This window comes from Chelonus insularis, unplaced genomic scaffold (genome assembly GCF_013357705.1).
Source record: "Chelonus insularis isolate UGA/USDA-ARS -01 unplaced genomic scaffold, ASM1335770v1 contig_330_pilon, whole genome shotgun sequence".
NCBI classification, from domain to species: domain Eukaryota; kingdom Metazoa; phylum Arthropoda; class Insecta; order Hymenoptera; family Braconidae; genus Chelonus; species Chelonus insularis.
In genome coordinates, this window is record NW_023276499.1 from 48,145 (window position 1) to 74,770 (window position 26,626).

The window sequence follows — 26,626 nt, forward strand, 5'->3', positions numbered from 1 at the left end:
TTTTGATTCCCAAAATATTCATTCATTTGCATTTAATTTCAAAGAGAAAGTATGTAATATGATTATTAATTTACCGGAGAAATGTATGGTAAATAATGAATAATAGTTTTTTAAAGAGATAAAGTGATTGAATTATTGCCAGTATATGAGTTTAATCGAATGCTAATCATCACTATAGTCTTAAGCTCTGTGTGAGAATTGAACACTTGTTGTACTTATGTGAACTTATCGCATTTTAATTCCATTTATCATGATCTCCCTGGAGAAAATGATGTAGTTTAAATAGTAATAAATAAATTGTAGATTAGATAAATTAACGAGTTATGTTTACATTAACATCAAAAGATTATTATTTGAGTCATTATATATTGGCTTTTAATGGAATATTTAATATTATTATTTTAACTAACTTCTATATAAAAAATTAATTTATAATTTTAATAATTTCTAAAGCAACATTTCCTGATAATTTTGAGCAGAGTATTTTTTGTTGTTGAATGAATTGAAATAGTAAAGGTTTAAAAAATGGTGAGAATCAATTGAAAATATTAGAAAAAGGGAAAACCTTACTTTTGAATATTTATATTTGTGTTCAACAGGGGAAAAGATTAAATATTTGATTGAATTCAATGAAGAATTTTTTATAATATTTCTGTTTACATAACAATGGATTGTGATAGAAAAAAGCATAAATTAATGTTAAAAATATGATAAATAATAAAACGACGAGACCTAAAACTTTGGATATCGATCGATACAGATATCAAACTCTCTATGGGATAAACTTAAGTTTTATGAAACAAATTCATGAGGTAGGAAAACTGGAAAGTGTCAATTGGGAATTCTCATGAGGTCCATAAGCTTTCACACGTGTAAATATATTGTTAGTTATATTTATTGTCTATAGAAGAACAACAAGGGACTAAAAGAATGGAATATTTTTTAAAGGGTCAAAAGAAACTAAAAGTTTCTGTCTGATCAATTTTTTTCTCCCTCAATTTTTTGTTCTCTGACTAGGATTCAGTTTGACATTTTATGAATTGGGAGCTTTTGAAGTACAATTGAATGGTAATAATTATTAATTAAGTGCAAACGGAGATTAAATCGTTACATATAGATAATTATGCTTAAAATATGTTTAATTAAAGCTATTATTAGTGATAGAGGGATAAATTTGAATTATTATTGATGTTGAACGATACAAAGAGTTACAAATATTCTAGCGAATTTATAAATCGAAATAAAGTAATTATTTATGTAATATTATAAATGGACTGACTAGTGATATAACTTATAAATAATAATTATTATTATTCAGTAATGTCTAAATTAGGTGAATTATTTTATTTAATTTGATCTGCATTCATTTAAAAATGAAAGTAATTATAATTTATTCTCATATTTTATTAATAAATTAACAAACATTATCTATGACGAGTGATCCTACGATAAAATTTAAATTAATTAATATCTCTGAGACATGAAATTTAGTTAAAAACAGAGAACATCGTCTGTTCTAATGATCCATGTCCTTTCTAGAGTATCGAAAAAAAAATTTCATCCTGCCTGCCGATAATAAAATCTTTTCCCCGCAGTAGTTACGTCCCGTTTCGGTCAGACATACTACATTTTTTTTTACTACTTGAATCTCACCCTTTTATGAGTAGATCAGAATTCATGTAATCAGATATGAAGGATTTTTTATGAGCAATTTGCAACAAATTCTCTAGTACTATCCAATAACAATTTCATTATCTTTCCATAATCATTTTCACTATTTTACCTTTCTTTTGAAATTTTTATATTACTTTTTTTCAACATTATGTTTTTTACTTTGCTATTATCGACTATTTTATCGAATCAAAGTACAGCAATACTAGAGAAACTAATATCAATTTGAATTAAAAGAATGTCATTAGGATATTCAGTGATTCGAGTAATCGTTAATTGTCATTACCATTAACATTCATATATTAAGAAAAGTTTATTAAAAACAAACAGTTACTATTCTTATTAATAAAAGAAATATATAAAAAAGAATAATTGAGTAGTTTTTAACTAGTTCATTTTAATTTTTAGTTTTTTATAATTTTTTTATCTTGTAGGTGGTGTTCATTTATTAGTCTAGTCATCCTATTAGTAACGAACAAATCCCTTTGAAGTAAATTATTTTGGAAGGTAAATATTGAATAAAATCATATTTGAATGGTCTATTCTTTTCTAAAGAATCTAAAAATAGAAAACAAAAAATTATTTAATCAAATAGAATTTTATTGAGAGTAAAATTAATACGATTTGTTCATAGTCAACAAAAAATTACTAAGAAAGAAGTTTTTATCAATGATCAAATGATACTTTGGGATTATTTCAATAATGATAATACTACCCTTTTATTATGATACTATTACTATTGACGAAAAATATTTAAAACTTATTATTTAAAAAAAAAAAGAAGATAATAACACAAAAAATGTACGTTTTGACCTAAAAGTCTTAGATACTTATTTTTACAATCCCATTTTGGTGCTGACTTAATAAAGATTGCACAAAATTGTGTGAATGCTCTGATTCTTTGACTCAATTCCATGACGACGGTGATAGCAATGGTGATGGTGACGACGCCGTCGCCGTTGACGCCGACGATTTGCTGTTATATAGAAGCGAAACCAACTCGCCCTCAGCGTCATTCTTGCCCGGAAGAGGCCGTCGATACGAAGTTCTTATTCTTATAATCCTTATTAACTAACGAATTCAGTTGTCTTAAAAAATTTTAATATTTTATTTTAAACTCAAATTTGTTTCATCCTCCACTTTATCATCTTTTTGTGAGTTTCTGAAAAATTTATAGAAATAAAAAGATTTGTTTACCGGTTGATATTTACGTCAGTTTAAAGTAAATAAGAAACGAAAAATAATATACAGAGATCTTTCTGTCAAAATAAATATATTTCGTATATTATATAATAAAAATTTCAGTACTTCTACCGAAGTAGCAACACGCGACATTTCAACTTCAGTGTTGGCACTAGCAACAGGTGAGCATTTTATTTTATCTTAAAGTTCTTCTATGGCACACTTAATTTGTTTGATCAACTTTTAAATTCTTAGACATTCATTTTCACGCTTAATCGCTTAGTTAATTGTTTTATTTCACAAACATAAAAATTAGTGCGATCAGTATTGAGTGAATAAACAAAATGTCTTGTATTTTTAAAATGATTGATGATTTTATCAGATTATATTTACTGATTAATAGTCACATTAGTATATTTATTACTTTCAGTTCATTAATTTAAAATTTTCGCGCTATAATTAATCTACGGCGTGACTAAAATAATCCGTGACAAAGCAGTACCAGAATTCAGTTATTTATTGGTTGATTGAATAAATTATTGAAATGCTATCATCATTGTTTCGGTTATTTAATTACTCAAAATAATTTTGTACTAATTATTTTATTAAAGGTACGTATTATTTCATTTTTTGTTATTTTATCATTTTAAGAGATTATTTTTCTTTAAAGTTAATTCAAGCTTCAAGAACAGAAAAAAACCGAGATTCTTTTACTTTGTTTTTCATTAAAAAATAAATTTATTTTCTTCAGATATAATTTGATTTATAAATTAAAATTCAGATTGTCTGACATATTTTCCACTTTTTTTATCAAATTTGTTCACAGTATGAATTTAACTTCTAAAATATACATCACCTAGTTTTGTTCTTTATTTATTGTACAAATTCATTTCTCTATTGTACCAAATTAATCTGACATTTTCTATCGTATTTTAATTAGAAATTATGTTATGTTTTCGGAGCTATTTTAATCCAAAAATATAATTAAAAAAATTCATTCATATAAATCTTATGTGTTTTATAAAATTAAAGTTTAAATATAATATTTTTTTCGAAATTTAAACGCAAGGGAAATTAAAAAAAAAAAAAAACAAGAAATCTTGTTGATTTGAAAATTCTTATTTCATTTGACAATGAATAAATTTTATAATATACAATAATTATCTAAAAATATTTTTTTTTCTTCTCTGATATTTTTTTCTCGTCATGCAATATAATGACATACAATAAGTCGAAGAATTTTTAACTGGAAATTGCTAATTTATGAAACATTAAAAGAGATTGAGATATCGACAATTTTTTGTATCTATAAAAATCATCAGTTGACATGTGCAAGTGTCACGGAATATTGAAGTGACGTTAATCTCATATCCAATATAAGATGAGAAAATAGAAGAGTAAAATAACCGAATAATAAAAATACTTGGAAAAAATCACTTAATCATATCTACTGAAGAAAAGAATTTCAAGAAATAGAATTCATGAGTTTTCTCTTTTTTTTTTTTATTCTATAAAAGTAACTTACTTATTGCTTATAAATTATTCGACTTCATTAAAATGCCACCCTAATTTTAAAGGAATTCTTGCTCGACAAGTGGAAGTAATACATTTAAATGAATATTGAAGCATAAATTAATTTGTTTTGAAAAATTAAAAATAAAATATAAATGAGCTTAATAAAATAATTGAATAAGATGTGTAAAATTCTTGACAGTTAAACCATAAAATATTTCCAACGACCACCCAGAAGATTACATCTTTCCCTTGGCAATTATGAAACCCCTTGACAGCAATAGAAGGGTTCTCTCAGTGTCTCGAAGTATTTACGAACCCACCAGAAAGACCGTATTCTTAGAGATTAACAGCTTCGATTGTGTTGTTAAAAGCTTCAATCTCCATATCCCTTTTCCACCTATTCTCCCACTCTTGGAAATTAATTTTTCATGTAAATTTTGAAATATAAAATTTCATAAAATCAGCAAGACTTTGCTCCGAAGGAAAGAATTAAAAGCTTTCGCTTGTTTACTATTCAAGAATAAAAGATCAGTTTTGATTGATATTTAGGATTCATTTGAATAGCTAAAAAGAAAAGTTTGCTAATTAGAATTTGACAAAAAAATTATTCTCTCAAATTATTTTGTTCAAAGGTACATCGAATTAGGGCAACTTTATCAACATAAAAGATTCATTCATTCATTCATTAAATTTTTTTTTTTAAAAATAACCTGATGGCATAAAAAATAGAAAGTGAAAGTTTTTTCAACTTATTCGAGCAGAACTATCAGTTATATCAATGAGTTTCTGATTTGGAGAAATTCAATTTGAGGAAAAATATCAAAAAAAAATATCTAAAAAATACATCTAACAATAAAATTATATGTTAAATAGAATTTTAACTAAATATAATGATTAAAATTGGAGATAAAAAAAATACAACGAAAATACATAAGCTTAGTCATTTTTGTTTACTTTTGATCTAATTCTGTTTGATCTAATCAAATGTCTTTTTTTCTTTGTCCAAACTTCTTCAGAAAGCACAATTTCTAAAATAAAATTTTATTTTTTGAGTAAAAAAAAATATTCAACTTCAAAATATACATTGAAAAAATTACCCTAATTCTTGAGCAAACCCAAGATATTCTTGATTGAAGAGAAACATTATTTCTATGGTGGAATAAAATTTATTTTCCACAAAATAATTTTTTCTTTATACAAGTTCAATTAAACTACTCCCAACAGATGTTACCCTAGCTTAAGAATAATTTTTTTCTGCATTATAATCATTTAGGGTCACTTGTTTAACAGTTGGGGTACTCTTCATTCCAAAAATTATTTAAATGCATAAATCAATAAAATGCCACACAGTCAAGTTCGTTGCGTGTTCTATGATGGTACCAGCTTTAAATCATTGTTCCTACCTTCCAAGACCAAGTTATCCAATCACCCTCAGGTATGAAGGTTGATCAAAAATATCCATCAGTTCTCATCATTTACCTGTCTATTTATAGCAACAATTGATATTAATTATATGATGATTGCCCAGCTTACAAATAGATACAATAACAACGTTTCTCAGAAGAGCTGACAATGACACATCACTGATAACTACATAATCTTGATGATGGCTGCTATCCAGCATGTGAATCAAAGTAGTCCTGATGCCATTAAACAAGAATTTCATTTTATCTTGAATTCAATTATTTTCATTTGACAATATAATTAGAAATATTATACTCTTTTTCTGAGTAACTTTACTCTTCCTATTATAAAGAAATTTCAAACATGATACTTTATCCTCTGTAGATCTTTTTTATATGTAATTTTTAGCTTGAGACAAAAGAATTGTATTAAAGATTATACTACTAAAGGAAGAATCCAACTATAATTAAAAAATAAAATTATCTCAAAATTTGTTAGAATGATAAATAATACAAACACTTTAGTAAAATGGTGGTTTGAAATAGTTTAGAAAACTCATGTATTGAACGTTAATACTAATGTTCAGAAGATAAATGAGATCATGGTATTGAATACAAAATGGAAACAAGTGCATCCACGTTAAGCAAGATTATGTCAACAAATAAGAATATATTGTAGAGTGAATTTTCTCTTTAATTTAATTACTTCAACTGTTGAATGTTCTTAAAAGTCATCATTTTTAGTACAAAAAGACAAAAAGCTAATAAACTTGAAGTAAAAAATGTATCAACACCAACAAATGTGTTGATTGTGTTCATCAACTCAATAGGATATTAAATAAAATAAAAAAATAACGGAAAAACCCTTGAAAGCCATAAGAATGCGTTAATTAAGTTCACTATACTATTGAGAAATTCAATTTGTGCAAATTAATGACTGTTGTAAACCTTTAGAGATACAAATATAAAATTCGATTTGGTCATTTCCTATATTCTTTGTGTCTCTTTAGACTTCTTTTCTTCTCCGTGTGTTGTCATTCATACATATATTTTTTTTTTGTCTTTCAGAAGGCAAACGTGTGATAAGAATGAACAAGACAAGATTTGTTAACGTCCTGCTGATATGTTATCTGGGTTTTGTGACTGGTTTAATGGAAGATTCCAGAAATGTTTTTGAAAGGTCGGCAAGAGATATTTCGCAGCGTTTGGGATGTGCAGCGAAAAAGGATTACGATTTTATCACGGAATATAAACGTCTACCTGAAAATCGTTACGTCGCTGAATACAAACGGTTTCCTGAATATCGATATAGCTTTGGCATTGGAAAAAGGTGGTTCGATGACACTAACATAAAGGTAAAGTACACTGAAACAATTATTTTACAAAACATATACATTTATTTTTATCCTAATTGTACAAATAGAGCATTAAATGCACATTTGAAATACAATATTATACATTTTCATGAAATATTACTCGAAAGTATCATTTTAAATAATTCCACGAGCCTTTTAATTATTCAAATATAGATATAAAAACATTAAGAAAATAAATTGAATGAAAACAATTTTTTATCGAACACTTCCATCGATATATCTGTAGCAATTAAAGCGCGAACGCAGTTTATTTTATGCTCCTGATGCATTTTTCTCAGCATCAGCACGAAAACAGTAACGTTTTATTCAGTTTGTGATAAAAAAAAAAATTCAACGAGTTATTATTGCTACTTTTTTTATGATTTTTATAAAAAGAACTTGACTGATACATTTCTCAGAATTTTTTATATATTTTTTTTATTTATTTATCGTACAATAATATTTTCAACTAAACAGGACAATAATGTATTGCTTTTTTAATCATTTTAATAAGTTTTCTTTCATTGAATTCATATTAGAGTAGTTTTTTTTTCATTAAATTCCTACATTTTCTATTATTTATATATCGTAGACATGATTAAAATTTTATAACAATAAATTATAATTAATTTCTAAAGATCTTATCATTTTTTAATAATATCTATAACAATAAAAATTCAAGTTGTACATTAATTATAATTTCTGATGTACTACATAGCTATTGATTCTTATCAATCATCATAAATAGATTCCCAGCAGTATTATGTGGTATTTTCCCAATTTTAATAACATCAAAATGAATGACATTGACGTCAACGTTGACAATACAAAAGCTATGTACTGGTTTTCATGAGAAATGCAACTTTGTTATTGCAACCTAAAAACCACAGTAATAAACTTGACACTTACAAAGGATCTTTTCTGTGACTCGATAAAGTGATTGTCTTCTAAAACGCAATCCCTAGAACCCCTAGGATTTACGTGTAACAATGACGTTGATAAGGCAGTCAAGCTCAGTGAAAACTAAACTTATATAAGCCCACACATTCTCTTCCTATATAACACATATTCCCAAAAATCCACTTATATCCAACCATTTATTTTTTTATTATATTCATTATTTATTCACTATCATCCCTCGACTTTTACGTTTAATTTAACTATTTCCTTGTTCAGTTAATACGCATTGTGATAGCGATAAGCTGGCATGTTGAATTAGACACATTTTCCTTTGTTGAGCCACTTTAATTGATTTCCCTCAATAATTTGACATTTTTATTGTGAAAAAAATATCCTGGAGTTTTAGGAAGTGAAATCAGCTCTTTTCTGACAGATGAATATGACTAGTTATTATTTAATTAAAATAATTGGAATAAATAATGTTTATATAAATATGGAAAGAGTTATCATTAATATTAACCAGTAATTTATCAAAAAGTGTACATAATGTTTATGACAATATTAATTATTTAGGTTACTAAAAGTTGAATGAGAGTGATTTTGTTAATGAAAAGATTTTGAAAGATTTGTTAAAGTTCAACATAAATGAATTAATTAATTAGTGTTTTAACTTTTTTCTATTAGTTTATTGATGTTATCATGATTAATAATGAATACACAAATAGTGAACTTTAAAACTAGAACAATCAAAAATACATTTATTTAGATTTTTTATCATTTATTTATTATTTATAAAGAATGGCATGGCTTTATATATTAAAGTGTTGAGTAAAAAAAACCAGTTGATTTAATGAAAGAAGTTTGTTTTCCATATCGTTGTATTATTTGCAAAGAAATAAATCAACTCGAGTAAAAAATGAAAATAATTAATATTTTGTCATGCTTATGCATAAACACCGCTTATTTATTAATAAATAATATGTATGCCGGGGTAATTTTTTTTTTTACTATGCATGAAAGTTCAATCATGACCCTTCATAATACCTGATATTACAACGAGTATATTGAAGTGAATAATATTTGGAGGATCATCAAAGACACGACTGATTTCAATTTTAAAATATAGAACTTCTCAACAAATAGTCTATTGCACTCTATTATCTATTGTTTGACATGGCATGCGATACGAAAAAAAAATTAATGCAAGTATCTGAACATCACTTGACAAGTGCAAACAGTAGTCAGACAGTTGCATATTATAAAAAATTTTTTATTCAATGTGATAAGAATAGATATATATATATATACAGGCATTCCTTGCAATAGCATAGTCTCTTCCAATATTTTATTATACAATATTATACAAAATATCCATAAAGTGATACATGTATAAATATTCACTTATTTCCTTAATGTTTCAATTACATCAATACTTTAAGAAAATTTTATTCCTTTGGTTTTTTTGAATAATTATTTAAGAGTAGTTAATGAACTGTGTTAGAATGTTAATTAAAGCAGAAGGAGAAAAATATTTTCATCGTAATTTTTCAATAAAAATATCATCATGATCTTATCATTGATCTTTCATCCAACTATAAGGTCATTATCTTTATTAAATCATTGTTATATAATAGCTTAATGACTATAAATGAATGGAGGGCTATTAATTAGTGCATTCGTGCTTTATTTAGAGCAACAAAACAACTTGCAACAGATATTTTTCAAAACACAGCCAACCGACTAGAATCATAAATCAACTCATGAACACTAAAATTGACTTGTAGTACATTCCAAAAAATTATTTTTATGTTACAAAAATTTGGTGATAAATAACAATTTACACTATAACAAGTCTGTTGCGTATCAACAGAATGAAAATTTATCTTTTATTTAACAAAAAACTTGAACACTGTTTCCTATTACAAGACTAATTTTTGAAAAGACAATAATTTTATCCAATAAAATTAAACCAGTAGGCGTAGGAGTAATTATTTCGTAATTATGTTATTGATTTTATGAACTCAGAATTAATATAGACCAAAATAGACGAAAATTATGAAACTTTTGCAAACATAACAAAGATGACAGAGAGAATATTCCATAAATCAATATTTAATTCATCAATCAACATAAAATCCAATCCTTCATCATTGAATGAAAACAACCACAAACGTAAAAATTCTCTTTTCTCCCACAGAGGAACTCACCCTATTCTTTTGGAGTTGGTAAAAGGCTTGTCGAGAAAATACATCCACTACGATTTTTAACTGGCTTATCAAATGGTGACAGATTCAACAGTTACTTAAAAAACGATGAAGTCGATGATTATGGAATGAAAAGAGGTGCACCATCACGTTCTTATGATTTTGGAATTGGAAAACGCTCTAAAATCTTTGATGTCATTGATGAAGATCGACATATGCTTAAAGACAACACAGATGACAGCAGTCAAATAATGCATAATCATGATCAAGATAAAGGTCACTTAGATGTCTTTAATACAAATGCTCTGAACTCAAATGAAGATCACACTTGGGATCAGTATTAATAACAATCACTTCATTTGCTTTATTTTTTCATTAAGTATAAAATGACATCTATTGTAACTCTTAGAAAATATTGACAGGATTTGTAGATTTTATAAGTTATTCATTCTTCTAACATCAATGTGTAATGCCTGTCTTGAGAGATTTAAAAGCTTCAATGGAACATTAGAGTTATTAAAAAATTTATTAGTAATTCTTGAAAAGATGTAATCATTAAGAAAAAAAGTAATAAATGACTTTACAAAGTAGTTGAAAGTCTTTAGAGTTAAAGTCATATTTAAATTAAATTATTATTCAGTATAATCTTCTTCACAGTGGCTACATCTTTTTGATGAATTAATCAAGCTAACATTGACTCTTTTGTTATTAATTGTTACTACATATTAGAAAATACATTGAAAAGAATGTACCAACTGTATTAATATCAGAATACAACATATAACAGTAATTGGATGACCAGATAAAACTTAAATACGCTAGAGATTAATGATAAGAACGCCCCCTTATGTCATAACAATCTTGAAACTTTTCCGTATTTCATTTTACTCACCATCAGAAGCTTCTGTTTAGTTAAACTTTAATGTAAATTGAATATTAAATGAAATGTCTATAATATATATATTATCAAAAATAAATAAAAAATCTCAATAAAATGAATTTCTTGATCATTTACGTTACCTTCATTCAATTAATATTGACTGATAAGTGTACTTCCTGGAGAATTGGACAAACTAAGAAATGGTTACCTGATCTTGAGTGGTCAACAAGTCAAAATTGGGAGGATAATTCCTTTCCAGAATCCAAATCTCGCATATCTTTTCCATTAGAACTTTTTCATTCTGTTGGACTTCCATCAGATAATTTACTAGTTTCTGGCATTGAATTACCTAGAGATGGAGGATTACTTTTAGCACGAGATGGAAGTCTTCAAGTAAGTAACTGATGTTTGTGAATAAAAAATATTTTATCTAGAAACGATGACAGTTTTTCTGTTATTTTTTTATTACAGTTGGTAAACACGAATAATAAATTAAAGATAAAAAAATGGAAGTTGAAAGGTCCATTTTATTGGGCAGATCCAGATAACTGGAATTCATCATCAGCAACACCACATTTAGAAAGAATTCCATGCAGTATGGATACAGTTATATTGCCTGATAAGAATCATTCATTGAATATCCGCTTGCCGAATACTAGAGTGAAGGTGATGGAATTGAGAATAGGTGAAAGAGAAACAATCGATGAATGGCGTTGGAAATCAATGATTCATGGAAGAGAATTTAAAAAAAGTCCTATTTCTGTAAGGTGAGTTTTTTTTTTAACTAAATTAAACACAGGTTCTATTAAGTACATTATATTATTATTTGATGAGTCTAGTTTAAGTGGACTTCAATATTGTGGAACTGATTGTTTATGCAAACCAGACAATGTTGATCTTTTGGATGAAATTTGTCAAATTGCGCGTCCTAAATGTGGGAGACCCGGATGTGAATATCCAATACAGGTCATTATAATTTTTGCTGTCAGATAAGTGAATCAATAAACTGTTGGAGTGAACAAATGTAATTGCTAATAATTTTGATGATAATTTATTCATAATAATATTTAAAAATATCATTGATCTAGGTTGAAGGTCATTGTTGTGACTATTGTGGAGGACGTGTTATAGTTTCATCAAAGTCACTTAGTATAGCAGCTCTGCAAGAAATAGCAGAGGAAGCACTTGAAAATTTTTACGGAAGTATATCATTGCATACTCGAGCATCTTGGGATGGTGAAAAGTCTGAAGTTCTGATTATTGAGAATGGAATTTATTCGGGAATAAAAAGTCAGGAAGCCGTTGATAAACTCACCGGAGTATTGATGGGTTGCTTTTATTTACTGTTTTTGTATTTATATATTTTTTCAAATAGTTGTAAATGATTTAACAAAAGATATTGATTTCTATAGCTCACAGAATTCCTATAATTTATTCTGAGACCACGGGTGCATCAATGAGTGGATCAGTGCTTGCAACTGCACTTGGACTGTTTTTTGGAACTCCTATTATTCTCTTCATCTTGATGCTGATAGCATTGCCATATTATGGGTATTCATATAATTAGTAAGTAATCATGTGTTCAATATTTTATTAATTGTACTTCGAAGAAAAATTATTTGACGTGGAAACCAACAAATGTTTTTCTTAGTTTACTAAAGAATAGAACATTTTTTAATATTAACTTTAACAAACTCTTCAAGTACTACGCTTTGAATTGATTTTCTTTTTAAAAAATTTAGTCTGCATCTGGGAAACTATTTTCTTATCGGATAATTTTTTTTTTAATGTTAATAAATTTTTTAAAGCATCAGAAAGTTATCTTTTAAGTCTTCAATAAATTAAGTAAACTTTTAATGTTACATGTAATAGTTATGAGCAAGTTGTTGAGACAATTAGGTTTTGACAAACAATATAATTACTTTTTTAAGTAACACAATATAATTTTGATGTCGTATTATTAATTACTTATAAAATGGAAAGTTTAGTAAAAATAAAATGTAAATGTTTTTGACACTTTAAATAGAAAATTGTTATGATATACATTCAAGTTTCCAATTAAATTTATAACTGATTTTATTGAAATTGAACAATTTTTTATGCCAATAAAAAGTTCATTTAAATTGTGAATTAATAGTTTTTGAATGATAAGTAATAACGCCAGTAAGTCTAGAACTAGTTACGATGTAAAATATTTTGAGGGAAATATCGAAGCAATCAAACTTCATCAAATGAGCTCATCAATCTTTCTGAATAAAAAAACAGATGAAAAAATGAAATCCTACGCTTTCCTGAACCTCTCATTCGATTTAATTTCAGAGACTGGCACCTACTACTAATTCTCTCTATTCGTAATTTCATTAGAATTCTCGCAACAGCTGGTACTTAATATTTTCGCCTTACTTGGCAAGATTAACTTGCTTTCTCTCTAATATTCTTAACTCATATGCTTTTCTGCTCTTTACATATGCTATGGTGTATCACCAAACACCCTAAAGCCATTCTTACTTCATACTATGAAAGCAATTATATGAATATGAGGCTCTTATATAGTGAGGTATGTGGCTGTTGCGCAGGACTATGAGCAAGCACCTGTAGCACTTATCAAACAAAAAACTCGTTTTATTTAGTTTCTTTCTTTGAATAAGTTTCCCAGAAACCTCGAGTGTAAAATAAACTCTGAAAGGTGCCAAGTAGGTGTAGATATTATTTTTTACACTGAAAAATAGAGTAGCATGCAGAAAGTATCCCTTCAATAATGTAAATGTCAAGGTATTAATTTAGCTAGCTTTTAACTTGCGAATGTCTCTCATTTCTCTACTGGACAATCTCTCGGGCTTCATTCCCGCCCGCTAAATTTTGCCCAGTCTTTAATCATTCAGTAGCTGATTTTTAAGAAGATCAAAGTAAAAATGAAGTAAAGTAAATTTTAAAAATATCCACCAATAAATATAAAATTAAAGTTATGAATAAATACATGAATTTAAGTACGAAAAAAAATAATGTATAATTAATTGAAATTTTTCAATTTAAATTTAAAAATAATATTAATATTCATTAAAATGAAATATCACATCAAAAATATGATGATAAAACTCCCTATAAACGTCTTGACCATGTTGTTTACTACCACTTAAAAATTTATATCTAGTTTTGTCTCTCAAATAGTGGGTATTAAACCAGAGAATCTATTTTAAAATTTTAATGCTTAATATTTTATTTATAAGACATTTATTATCACCGTTTGACAGTCAAACAACCATTCGTGAAACAGAAATAAATATAATTTAAATTGTATTTTTCAATATTTACAGCATTATATCAATTGGGAGAGAAGCCTTTAGTTCAATAAGGGACGGAATAAGAGCCGATGGAACGCCAAATACCGGTAGCTCTTTTGGTTTTGCGCGCTTTGAAAACTTAGCTGAGGGTGATGTTCAGCTTGCAAGAGCTATAACAGCGGAAAATGAAATGCTGGAGATAGATAATGAAGACAATGATAACGTGGGTAGAGGCAAGAGATTTGAAAATCCTTTGTATAGATCTCGGAGAAAATCTTCAATAATTGATAACCCGAAGGATACTGAAAATATTGTTAATATTGACACTCCAGTAAGCTTATCTGAGTTACAAAAAAAAGTATTTTCTTCGGAAGATGTAAGTGGAGACTCTGATTAATTAATTTCTTCTTTAATTCTTTCGATCAATTAAGACTATATAAGATAACTTCATTTCGCGTATAAAAGACTATTGAAGTTCTTATCATTATCATCTCTATCTTAGATTAGATCTATTAGAAATTGAACGGGGAGTAGGAAATTTGATTTTCTTGATTACTAGAAATGTAAATCGATACTGCAAAATGTTATTTTATTTGAATCTGCTTTGCATCTATTGTAATTTAATTAGTTTTGTTGAAAAAATGTAAGATTTTATACTAAAACGATTTTTTAAAATTTAGAATAATAAATCTTATTTGTGTGAACGAAATAACTGATAGTATGAGACGAATTAAAGATAAACAGTGTATCTAGATAAAGGAGTCTACTCAAACACAAAAATAAGTTTTCGAATAGCACACAATCAAATAGAAACTTATTTCGAGTTATAAACATTGTTTATTTGTATATCAAATGTTTATCATATCTTTATAAAAAATCAATATTTGAGCTTTATAAATTCTATACAAGTTAATAAAATGCACTCAGAAATTATTTTATTTATTTAAGTTTTGCAAAAAATGCAAAATTTTCCTGCTTGTCATTTTCACAAACATTTTTACGTCCCGTATTCAAATATTTACAGTTATCCCACATACGTGCAGAGTTTGGAACATCTAAAAAGTTTAAAAGTTCAGAACTCAACCGTGGAATAATGGGAAGTAACACAAGCGAGGCAATTCTCGCGGCTTCTAAACCAAGTGCTAAAGCCGCTTCTAGTTTTCGGCTGCTATCTTGATTGTTTGATAACTTTTCTTTTGCTAGAACCCAAGGTTTCTGACATTCAATCATTTTGTTGGCTAAAAATAAGGTTTGCATCACAGAGTCAACAACTCGGTGGAGGTTGAAATCTTCGTAGTGATGTTGAGCAGTTGATGATAGCAAGTGTAAACTTTCAGCTAGTTTTTTAGCTTCATCTGAATTTAAAATGTTGATGTGATCAATGTGTGGTTCTGGAACAATTTTTTGCGGATTTACTGCTTTTCCCATACACCTACTAACTAAATTTCCAAGAGTGTCTGCTAATTCAGTATTCAATATTACTCGAATTTTATCTTCATTATAATCTGAAAGACAATAATTACAAAATAAAAGCTATTGGTAAGACTCAAGAACATTTATCAATCTCAAGAGATAAATTTTAAAAAATACTTCGCTTCAATATTTTCTTGTTTAATACTTATTAATTTATTGGTTTTTGAGTAACTTGAAGCTTACTTGCATCACTGTGAGGAACAGCTTCACGAAGTAAAAAATACCTTAGACCATCACGAGTAAATATTTTAGCAGCATCACTTGGAGAAACGACATTCCCTTTCGACTTAGACATTTTTTTATCATCCACTGTCCAATGTGAATGACATAATAATGTCCTCGGTGGTTCTAGATTAGCAGCAATTAAAAATGCTGGCCAATAAACCCCATGGAATTTTAATATATCTTTTCCGATGACCTACAATAATAAATTTAAAATATAAATTGATTTTTTAGCAATTAAATTTATTTAATATGATAGTTTACTTGCAAACTCGGTGGCCAAAATTTGGACAATTTATGATCCGATGAATAACCAATACCAGTTAGATAATTTACTAAAGCATCAAGCCACACATAAATTGTTTGAGAATCATTACGGGGAACTTTAATACCCCACGGTGATCGAAAAGAAGGTCTGGATACACTCAAATCTTGTAAACAGCTTCCTTCTTCGATCCACGATGATAAAATTTTATGATATTTTAACGGTTGAACTGACTTTTCTATTGTAATAAATTATAAAAATATTTCACTTATTAATAATGAATACATTATCTTTTTATTTTCTTAATTTATATCCATACCATCTTTAAGCCAATATTTTAAGTCATTTCGAAATGAACTCAAGCGAAATTTGTAATTTTCTTCTTCCATCCACTCAACTGTGTTTCCTGAACTATTTGAAATTTTGATACTCGTACCATTTTCAAATTTTTTCTCTTCTATTTCTGTTTCTGGTACGAAGGCTTCATCTTCTGTACAATACCATCCTGAGTACTTTCCTAAGTAAATGTGACCGTTCTTCTCAAGTGTATTCTGCAATAATTGAATTAAAAAAAAAACCTTCATCTATAGAAACAGTTTCAAATAAAAGAAAATTACAATTGAAAGAAAATTGTAATCTCTTTTATTAATAAAACCAATCGAATAAATGATCATACCCAGAAATGATGAACAGACTTTTCATGGTCAAGATCTGTAGTTCGAATAAATTTCGAATAATCAATGTCAAACTCATGGCACATATCCTTAAATAAATTTGATATGTTGTCACAGTAATCTTTTTCTGAAACCCCATTTTTTATAGCAGCATTACGAACTTTATTACCATGCTCATCAGTTCCAGTAATAAAGAAAACTTCGTGACCAAGCATGAAATTGTAACGTGTGAAAGTATCCGCAAGAGCAGCAGTATATAAATGACCAATATGAGGACCTAAAATAGCAATAAATATACAAAAGTATCATTTTAAGTTCTTGTGAACAAATGGAATGCTTATTACAGATAACGATAAAAGTTTTACAAAATTGATTATAGAATTAATTTATCTTCAAAGTATGAAAAAAAGCATCAACAAATTGTAATATTCATTGAGTAATAATTTTTTACCAGAATTCACATAGAAAATTGGAGTAGTGACATAGACGCTTTTCCTTTGATAATCACTAAAGTTTCTCACAAAGTTCTGATTTATGTTTGCTCGCACTTTATCTACACCACAGAAAGTTCTCCAATTCTTGAAAACAATCTTGTTCACTAGAATGAAAAATAAATTGTTTATTCCATAAAACTCAAAAGAAATGAAAAGAATTAAGTTTATTATAAATTTTATTTAATTTCTTATTTAAATCTTACATAGAAACAAATTGAATTAAATCAAAAACTACTCTCTAGTAGTGTATTAATGATAAATTATTGCATTTATTTTGAAACTAATTTATTTAAAATTATTTTATCAACCTATTTTTTACTCTTTAGCTTCTGACTTTTTTCTATCTTCTGCAATCAATGATATAGTTTCCAACTGCTTAATTAAATCCATGTGTTTGAATTCGTCAGGTTTTTTAGTAAATATTTCTAACAAATTCAATCTCTCTTTGTTATTTTTAGCATAATACAATTGCAGTTCATTAGCAAGACACTGAGCTTCCTGAACATTCAAAGATTTAGAATCGAACTCTCCTTTCATCAAAACTATTTCTTTCGATTCCATCAAATCAATGTAGTGAACGATCTTCAAACATTCAGGAGCATTTTCGTGATGGGTTTGGTACCATAATAAAGGGGTCATATGGACTTCATTGCCATAAAATTGACTTAAAATAAATTCATATCCATTTTCTCGAGGAAGAGGTAATAAAAAGATTGGATATTTTGATGCAACTTCGGACATCGTTTCAAATGTTTTTCTATCCATAACACTACTAATACAATCTTTTTGTTTATGATAATTTAACCAAATTTCAGCAATCTCATCCTTGCCTTTATCTTCCAGAAGCTCCATTTTCATCACATCAGACAAACGGGCAGTATTTGTTTGTAATGATGAAGATAAAGATGGTTTTGCTGGAAATTCTGTGCTAAATGATTTTCCTTGGGGAGTATCTGTAAGTTAATTATTTATTTTAGTATTTAAAGCATTGATTTAAATCATACATTTATATTAATCTTAATAATCAGTAAATTTAACAGCTTATAATAAATTAAAATAAAGTCTCTCTCATATATTTATATTATTACGAAGATTTATGTCTTAAATAAATAATACAAATAAATTAGGAGACTAAAAAAGATATTTTTTATTCAGCTTCAAATGTAATTCACATAATCCACAGGCCTATATTTGTTTCACTTGGAAAATTGTCTCCCATTATTTAAAAATTCCAATTAACTCAAAATTTTCATCAAAATCTTGTTTTAGGTATTTAGGATTATAAATCTTCTTTATAAATATTAATAATCAAATTATATGAAAAAAGTAGATTTAATATATCTTAATCTACTTTAGTGACTCAAAAAATGTTTAGAAATAATTAATAATGAGAATAATCATCAAGCTTACCATTTTTATTTACACGTTTTTTCTTTTTTTCATTTTCTTCAATCTTTGATAAAAATTCTTCAGGATTAGTTTGCTGTAATTTAGCAATTGCTCCTGCATATTTATCGAAATATGGGTTATCTTTGAGTGCATCCAAAAATTTTTTTGCATTTGTAGAAGTTGTCATGATACTTCTTTTTGTTAATCCCACTTTTGATATTCTAATACTTCTCACAAGTCTACAGAAACTTGCCATTTATTAATTAAATATTTCCATTCAAATCAACACGTGTTATAAAGTATTTTTAATAATAATTAAATAATCCTAAATAAACCTCAATACTCAATCTTCATTTTTTTGTGTAGTTCTTCACATTGATACTAGTGGCGTTAAATGTAAGATGGCCGGTCTATCATAGAATAATTAATTGGTGTTGTTTAATATTTTTTGCATAACAATAAATAATAATCATTGGTTTAAAACACTTAATGACCATAAATATATTAGATCTCTTCTCAACTTAAAAGTAAGTATTAAATTTATCCATATTAATTCCAAATTATTTAATCTTTTTATTATTTATACTCATACTCCATTTTTGAAATTACACCGGTAACGTTGAGTATTATTACTATTTTATACATAAAATTCAGATACAACTCTTCAATTTGCAATATAAAATACGTCATTATTGATTACTTAAATTATTTTAAAATAAGTTTACATGAATTTCTTAGTTCGAATTTGTATTTATTTTTTGTTACATATTTCATATAACCACACTTCACATTATTTTTATCTCAATAAATTATTAGATAATAATCATAAGTTATAAATAATTTAATCAATTAATAAAGATGTAACCTTCAGGGTTATTTTAGTAGAAATGTCGTGGATTGGTAAAGGAATCACGTCCCTAACTTCGTCAATTAAATTTTGGGCTCCACAAGTAACTCAGGTCAGACACACTCGTTATCACTACTGGAAAGAAAGACGTGAAAACGGACCAGTTCTCCGTAGATTTGGATATGATGATCCAGTAGATGCTCGGGGACTTTTACCTCGAGAAGATACACGTCCAATACGACAGTTACCTATTTATCGGCCTAGAAATGTTTGGGCTCCAAGACGAGCTTTGTTTGGTCAAAATGATTACATTGACATTCTAGGCAATGATAATCTTCATCCAACAAGAGTTTTGTATAACGTTCCATCTTGGTTAAGAGGTGTTAGAGGTGATGAGTATCATGTCCTTCTTAGAAAAGAAAAAATTTGGTCTAAAGGAATCTTTCCTTTTGCAAGACCTGCAAGATGGAGAGACATTAAAAAGAGAATCAAATATTTACATAAATTCTTAAATAATAAGACAAAAACAGGATTGAATAATAGATGGTAGAAACTTAGCACTTAATAATTGATATCTTTTTTTATTTCAGTGAATAGTTATTAATAAAAATTAAATTATATTGTGAATACTTATATTGATAAATTATATTATTATACCATGAGAAAAGAGAGAAAAATGTTATTGATCAAGATGTGAAATAAAAAAATTCTTAAAATCCCTACAAATGTTTGTAAAAAATATTTTACTTCATAAAAAGTACTTTACTGTTTAAGCAATATTGATTCGTAATAAAAAAAAACCAGTGAAATGCGAATATAAAATAGTAAATTTATTTATTTATTGACAATGAACTAAATATCTATAAATGGTCAATATTATTTCATAATGATAACCATAAATAATTAATAGTTATCATTATCAATATCACTGTAATAGTTATACTTGATATTTATATTTAATACTCATTGCTATTTAATTTTTCTCATAATAGTTTTTCATATGAGTCTATTTACAATACATTTTATTTTATGATAAAAACAATTTATATAATATTTGTTATCTTCATAAAAAAATGAGAATCGTTCTTTGTTATAATATTAATTTTAAACAGTAGTTAATAATAATATAAGGTTATTTTATATAAGTACGGATAAGATAATATGTTCAGAAAATTTAATTCATCTTGATATTTCCTTATGATATTTATGAGTATTATAATTAACATTAATTTTTTTTAGTTACTATCATCAAATATTTTCATTAGAATTATTATCTGTACGATTGATAGTCACATTTTATTTCTTTTTTCATATTTTTTATCTCTTTGCAATAACTTTACATTATTATTTAGTTCAAATTTATTTAAAATTAAACAAAAAAATCATCAGGTCGAAAAATATAATAAAGCTTGAAAAAAATGATAAAAAATTTAACACTATTTCATTACTATTTTCTATGACTTTCGCATTCCAAGTTACTCTTTATCGTTCTTAACTAATAATCAATAATTAATAACAAAATAACCCAATTTCATTGGGAATCTTAAAAAATCACTAGTACTTCAATTATCGATATTACTATTATTATAAATATTGATAAATTTCATTTATTCAAATAATTCTTTTTTCCTCTTTTTGCGTATCTTTTTTTTAGTTTAAATTATGGCAACATTGTGTGGTTATAATACTGGTTTCTCTTATAAATGACATGATTATACGAAATTTCTAGAATGTTTTTGGTTTAATAAAATCTCAAATTGTGATAAACTGTCAGTATAAATGAGAAAGTACCAAAAAAAAGAGAAAAAAAAATTCAAGTAATATTTTTTAACTTTTGTAGCCTTTTACCTACATTTAATTGGCAGTATTTCATTTTATTTTAAATATTTCTCATCGAGAGAAATATTTTAAAATTACCAAGATAGATTCTAATTCGTTACTTAAACAGTTAATTTATCAATTTTTCAATTAATTAATTAATTAATTAATCACATGGTTCATTAATCAATAGATTATAAATAATTCTGTAGAAAAGATAACAAGGTTGTTTCATAATGCCTAGTAGCATCCAAACTTCGAAGACTGTGCCTTTCGGTTGGATATACCTGTAATTGATACGGTTTCCCCGTTTTAACTAAGGCATTAATAAGTTCACTTGTATGGAAAAAATGCACATTTTCATCGATTAATCCGTGGATAATTAACAGACGGTTTTCTTCATCTGGGAATTTGTTAGCATACGTCAACACAGAGCTGTTAGCATAGCCATAATAGTTATTTTGAGGGAGATCCATGTATCTCTCAGTATATCCAGTATCATAAAGGTTCCAACATGTAACTGGTGCTCCCGCTATCGCCAACTAATATTTTGAAAATAATTAAAAATTAAAACTCAATTGAAAACTGCAATAAAGTGTTTAATTAGCTATCTTTACAGGTTAATTAGATTATTCCATTATAAACATTCATCCAATCGCAATTAACAATTTAATTGCTCACATAATTAGTTAAAAACAATACATTGAATATTCAGAAGATCACAACATAATCAACACTAAATAAGTAAAGAAAGAAAATGTTAGTCAACGCGGAAGCGAAAAAAGACTAATTAATTAATATATTTTAATCTATAAATAATTCTTTCTTACCTTGAACACTTCTGGATATTGAATTAAGCCCATGAGACTTAAATATCCACCATATGACCACCCATGAAGAGCCACCCGATTTAAATCGATATATCCTAGCTTTTCTGATAATAATTTTAGAACCTCTACTTGATCACTTAACTCCACTGTTCCCATTCTCCTTTTCAGATGACTTTCAAAGAGCAATCCTCTATAGTGTGAACCCCGGTTGTCTATTAAGATCACACAATATCCTTGAGAAGCTAGCATGTGCATTCGAAGATGTCGCATTCCCTGCAAAAAATGTAAGACAAAATGATTCAGTGGAAGACAATACCTTCAAAGTTTCTCGTGAACACAGAAGTCGACAAATATTTTGGTAAGTAAATTTTTTATGATAACTTGAATATTAACTCACTTTGAATGTATTAGAAACTAATTGAACTTCAGGACCACCGTAAACTTGCAAAATTGTAGGATATTTGACTCCGGGTTTAAAATTGTGAGGTTTAAATACCATAGAATATATCGTATCACCTGATGATATTTTGTGAGAGTGAATGGTTGGCGCTAGAAGATCTATTTCTGAACTTACTGGTTCTAATAAATATCCAACAGGTGTTAGACTTATACTTTCTACTGTCCAATCTGTTTGAGATATTCTAAATACCTTTGTTATATAAATAAAGATGTTAAGATTATTATTAAATGGAACTTTTTGAATATTGTTGTAATAAGTAGAGATATAGTTAGCTTTAATTACCTGGCAAGTTGGTAAAGTCTTAATAGAACTGTAGACAGCAACCATCATTGTACATTCTTTATTAAAATATATACTGTTATAACTATGGCCGGGTCTCGTCAATAATCTTATTTCTAGAGGTCTTCGTAAAGATACTGCATAAGCATGTTGCTCTAAAGGACCTTCTCTTAGACCCATAAAGTAAACGATAGAATTTGCCGTGTCGACCCATAATTTTTTTCCAAGTACTGGCCAATCTCCTTGAGTGATTGCAACTTTAGAAATTACTCGTGGTTGGAAATAGACACTACCCATTCGATCTAATGGCTCTTCCACTCCATTGCTTAGGCCTAGTTTGAATTTAAAAGCCATAAATTTATGTAAGATAAATTTTTTGACAAATAAAAATGTATATTAACATTATACCTGCTATACTAGAAGTAATTAAATACAAATGCAAAAATTTAGACTCTTCACTTCCCCATAAAAACTTGACTTCTGTATGGTCATCAGAAGGTAAAAAATATAATAAATCATTGACATTAATCCATATCGAGCTCTCTTCTGAATAAATCACTTGAACACTTGCTGACGATGGTGTAAAATGATTTTCTGAGTTATACACATTAGGTGGTGGGTCACAAAAATTGTCTAATGATAATAAAACCAACTCTAATCGTTTTTGCTCTCGATCTAATAACTGTACCCAAACATTCATTGCATCTGGCGTCCAACCCACTCTGACTAGATATTCCATCCAAGGAAACATGTAATGAAGCGGGTATTGAAGTTCTAAAATCTCGATATCAACTATCTGTTGACTTTCAGTCAACTTGAACTGCACCATTTTTAAATTGCTTTGTGCATTTGGTGCACCGGCTCGGGGGAATCTAAATTCATCGACTTCACCAGAATTTTGAGTTGACGAAGGAAAACAAAATATTTTAACATCACTCTCATCTACTTCTTCATAGACTATTCGATATATTCCATCAGTTGATTTAGGCTGCCACCAATAACCAACATATCTAAATGCAAAATTATAATTATAAAAGAAATTATCAATGGTTTTATTTAAAAAAAAAATTTATTCTTTCTACTGATGACAAACCTCATAAATTCTTCTTGCATCACATAAGAAGGCGTTCCAGCTGTAAGAGGATCTTCTGCAAGATTCTTTACCCCTTTTCTGGCATGTGTTAATCGAACAGAAGATCCAGTTATACTGTGAGATAAATATAAATCTCCAGAACACGTGTGAGCAACTAAAGCACTATTCCATGGACATATTTGTGGACAAAGCTTAGCACCAGACGTTGAAATTCTCAGTTCTGAAGGAAATAAGGGTCCTGACTGGAAAAAAATTATTTAAAGCAATTATATAATGCAAAACATAGAAAAATTGCAATAGACTTGAATAAATACCGAAAATCCTGTGTCTATACATTGATAAAGACTACTGGCAGCTGGGAAAACAAGTTTTCCACTTTCCAAATGAATCTCGTAGCTTGTTATTCCCCAAGTTGTCAGTCTTTTCCTCTCCCACAGTAACTGTTCTTCTCTTGAGAGTCTATTTGCACTTGAAACACTGAATGGTAAATTAAAACACAGCGTTAAATACTCTAAAATTTGTCTTCCAGTTTTAAGTTGAATTTTTAATTATTTTTCTTTTAGTTATTATCATTTAATTTCTCACCTTTGAAAATTAGCTTCAATTATTGGTTGCCAATGAAGTTTACATCCATTAAACTGTTCATATTGTCCTATATCAACGTAAAGGAGTGTTGTTTCCCATCCGTTACTTGGAGTACCCAAAAAATATATTCTTGTTCTGGAAAATCGACCAAAAAATCAGATATATTTTTTTCATAGCAAAAATATAAATCATGTCAATCTTAAGTATCATTGAACACAATATAAATCTTACCGGCCATCAGGTAATGATCTAAATGTTATTGCATCCGGGACAGATCCATCTGATACTCCCGATAATTTTCTACGAAATTCACTTACTACTCCTCTCAATTCTGACCAAGATTTTTTTGTTTGCTTATTTGTATCTGGAGTTGTTTGATCTGCACTCTCTTTACAAGACTCCATTACTTCTTGAAATTTGTTAAAAAATGTTTCTAAAAGTTCAATTTTTACTTTATTTATGTAGACGTGTATACAAATATAGAGATATATATATGTGTATATATATAGGTTTAATCGACCTGAAAACATAAGAAATATTGAATTTGAAATTAATGTAATGGTCTAAGTTAAATTGTTAGATATTTATTTTATATTAATTCTAAATATCATGAATTAAAGTTTTTTTGAAAAGTAGGTCACTGTTTGATTTATTGAATTTACCACTAATTTTTTTCTTCTATTTCATTTGTTGAGTAATAACAAATTAATTATTAAACTAAGAAGTTGAAATCTTCTAGGTTATAATATTCAACCACTTTCTACATTTCATGATAATGTTTTTTTAAACTTATTTCTCATAAATTATAATAACTCTTTATCAAGTACATTAATTGTATTGTAGATAAAAGTTTATGTTTTGTATAAATTTATTAACTCAAACTTTAAATTCTTAAACTTAATGCAAAAACTGTCACATAGAACCGTCACAACAGAACAACATGACAACTTGATTTTCTGGCGGCTTATGGAGTCATTTAAAAGCTCTACTCTACCATTAACAAACCTATTTCGGAGTGAAAATGGAAAGATTGAATGAAGAAATATATTTTTTATCATTATCAATATATTATTATTTAAAAAAAGAGAGTAAATAACTTTTTCAAGTTCATTTCATTACCTTGTGAAATCTAATGTTAAAAATAACTGAACAGGATGGCGAAGGGGCTTCTTCGGTAACCTCGTTTCCAGTGATGCTAGCGACGAAAATGTCATCACCGTGGCAATCAGGCTAACTAAAAAGAGGCGCAAATATTTTTAAAATGAATAATAGAATGAATTCTGGTTGAATATCAGTTCTTCGATGATCGAAGAAGTATTTCATTTATTCTCTAATTTAATTCTCTTTATATCTGTTCTCCTGATAAGACCAAAACTAATCCGTCTTAGAACTCAAATAATGCTTAATATATTCAGAAAAAATTGAAGGTAGAACTCAAAGATGTGTCAAAATAATAAAAAAAAGTTGTTACTTTCTCTTGGCAACCTAACAAAAATATTCAAAAATTTGTTTTAAGTTTTATTAATTATTCACTATCATATAATCAAATAAGTACCAAATAAGTTTGTTATAAATAATCTTTGAAGTAAAAAAAAATTATTAACAATGTCAAAGTTTAAAAAAACGATTCCTTATGACGATGTTCCACTAAATAGTTTCTTTGATGTAATAAAACTATTTAAATATGGTCTTTATACTAGAAAGAAATTGATGAAACACTGGGAGGTGAGTTTTAATAATTAATTTAATAATTAATAAGGGCTTAAAAATGAATATTTTAACATTATAAACAAAGACAAAAAAATA

At 27.4% G+C, this 26,626-nt stretch overlaps 5 protein-coding genes across 10 annotated transcripts in view; 3 read left to right on the plus strand and 2 right to left on the minus strand.

Moving 5' to 3' along the window:
• Positions 1-11,225, plus strand: part of LOC118066137 (allatostatin A-like) — a 30,398-nt gene extending 19,173 nt beyond the window's left edge. Inside the window, exons 2-5 of one of the 4 annotated variants that reach the window (XM_035081938.1) lie at positions 2,106-2,178; positions 2,977-3,035; positions 6,840-7,126; positions 10,224-11,225. In XM_035081938.1, the coding sequence (XP_034937829.1) occupies positions 6,860-7,126; positions 10,224-10,574 (618 nt within the window). In that variant the 5' untranslated portion in view covers positions 2,106-2,178; positions 2,977-3,035; positions 6,840-6,859 and the 3' untranslated portion in view covers positions 10,575-11,225. Of the gene's footprint in view, positions 1-2,105; positions 2,179-2,668; positions 3,036-6,839; positions 7,127-10,223 lie in introns of those variants that run through there. The other 3 variants (XM_035081940.1, XM_035081937.1, XM_035081939.1) reach the window with 3 other exon arrangements.
• Positions 11,199-15,312, plus strand: Amnionless (amnion associated transmembrane protein). The gene is made up of 6 exons (XM_035081934.1): positions 11,199-11,503; positions 11,582-11,877; positions 11,950-12,076; positions 12,199-12,439; positions 12,523-12,676; positions 14,425-15,312. The coding sequence occupies exons 1-6, from the start codon at positions 11,225-11,227 to the stop codon at positions 14,786-14,788; spliced, it is 1,461 nt and encodes a 486-aa protein (XP_034937825.1). The 5' UTR covers positions 11,199-11,224; the 3' UTR covers positions 14,789-15,312.
• Positions 15,211-19,265, minus strand: LOC118066134 (methionine--tRNA ligase, mitochondrial-like). Its single transcript, XM_035081933.1, has 8 exons — positions 18,930-19,265; positions 18,350-18,472; positions 17,477-17,623; positions 17,028-17,302; positions 16,671-16,902; positions 16,351-16,589; positions 16,048-16,282; positions 15,211-15,896 (listed from the first exon to the last, which is right to left on the minus strand). The coding sequence occupies exons 1-8, from the start codon at positions 19,162-19,164 to the stop codon at positions 15,331-15,333; spliced, it is 2,052 nt and encodes a 683-aa protein (XP_034937824.1). The 5' UTR covers positions 19,165-19,265; the 3' UTR covers positions 15,211-15,330.
• Positions 19,266-19,278: 13 nt separating this feature from the next.
• mRpL51 (mitochondrial ribosomal protein L51) lies at positions 19,279-20,445 on the plus strand. 2 transcript variants are annotated; one of them, XM_035081941.1, is made up of 2 exons: positions 19,279-19,435; positions 19,780-20,444. In XM_035081941.1, the coding sequence occupies exon 2, from the start codon at positions 19,796-19,798 to the stop codon at positions 20,303-20,305; it is 510 nt and encodes a 169-aa protein (XP_034937832.1). In that variant the 5' UTR covers positions 19,279-19,435; positions 19,780-19,795; the 3' UTR covers positions 20,306-20,444. The 2 variants fall into 2 exon arrangements, with proteins under 2 accessions (XP_034937832.1, XP_034937833.1); XM_035081942.1 differs by having other exon boundaries at positions 19,280-19,435; positions 19,791-20,445.
• Positions 20,446-21,084: 639 nt separating this feature from the next.
• Positions 21,085-25,963, minus strand: LOC118066148 (dipeptidyl peptidase 9). 2 transcript variants are annotated; one of them, XM_035081955.1, is made up of 10 exons: positions 25,940-25,963; positions 25,052-25,340; positions 24,821-24,955; positions 24,550-24,712; positions 24,236-24,477; positions 23,551-24,152; positions 23,146-23,474; positions 22,801-23,052; positions 22,404-22,676; positions 21,085-22,115 (listed from the first exon to the last, which is right to left on the minus strand). In XM_035081955.1, the coding sequence occupies exons 2-10, from the start codon at positions 25,222-25,224 to the stop codon at positions 21,768-21,770; spliced, it is 2,517 nt and encodes an 838-aa protein (XP_034937846.1). In that variant the 5' UTR covers positions 25,225-25,340; positions 25,940-25,963; the 3' UTR covers positions 21,085-21,767. The 2 variants fall into 2 exon arrangements, with proteins under 2 accessions (XP_034937846.1, XP_034937847.1); XM_035081956.1 differs by lacking the exon at positions 25,940-25,963 and adding an exon at positions 25,483-25,589.
• Between the last annotated feature and the right edge of the window lie 663 nt (positions 25,964-26,626).

What these genes read in the sequence shown, in the direction of transcription:
- Amnionless (XM_035081934.1), top strand. Translation starts at nt 11,225, where the DNA reads ATGAATTTCTTGATCATTTACGTTACCTTCATTCAATTAATATTGACT. An exon ending in GATGTGAATATCCAATACAG is followed by an intron (nt 12,077 to 12,198) that starts GTCATTATAATT and finishes TCATTGATCTAG; the next exon opens with GTTGAAGGTCATTGTTGTGA. An exon ending in TATGGGTATTCATATAATTA is followed by an intron (nt 12,677 to 14,424) that starts GTAAGTAATCAT and finishes CAATATTTACAG; the next exon opens with CATTATATCAATTGGGAGAG.
- LOC118066134 (XM_035081933.1), bottom strand. Translation starts at nt 19,164, where the DNA reads ATGGCAAGTTTCTGTAGACTTGTGAGAAGTATTAGAATATCAAAAGTG. An exon ending in AATTTTCTATGTGAATTCTG is followed by an intron (nt 17,303 to 17,476) that starts GTAAAAAATTAT and finishes TTGCTATTTTAG; the next exon opens with GTCCTCATATTGGTCATTTA. An exon ending in AGTCTGTTCATCATTTCTGG is followed by an intron (nt 16,903 to 17,027) that starts GTATGATCATTT and finishes CAATTATTGCAG; the next exon opens with AATACACTTGAGAAGAACGG.
- mRpL51 (XM_035081941.1), top strand. Translation starts at nt 19,796, where the DNA reads ATGTCGTGGATTGGTAAAGGAATCACGTCCCTAACTTCGTCAATTAAA.
- LOC118066148 (XM_035081955.1), bottom strand. Translation starts at nt 25,224, where the DNA reads ATGGAGTCTTGTAAAGAGAGTGCAGATCAAACAACTCCAGATACAAAT. An exon ending in AGACTTTACCAACTTGCCAG is followed by an intron (nt 23,053 to 23,145) that starts GTAATTAAAGCT and finishes TATATAACAAAG; the next exon opens with GTATTTAGAATATCTCAAAC. An exon ending in TAGTTTCTAATACATTCAAA is followed by an intron (nt 22,677 to 22,800) that starts GTGAGTTAATAT and finishes CATTTTTTGCAG; the next exon opens with GGAATGCGACATCTTCGAAT.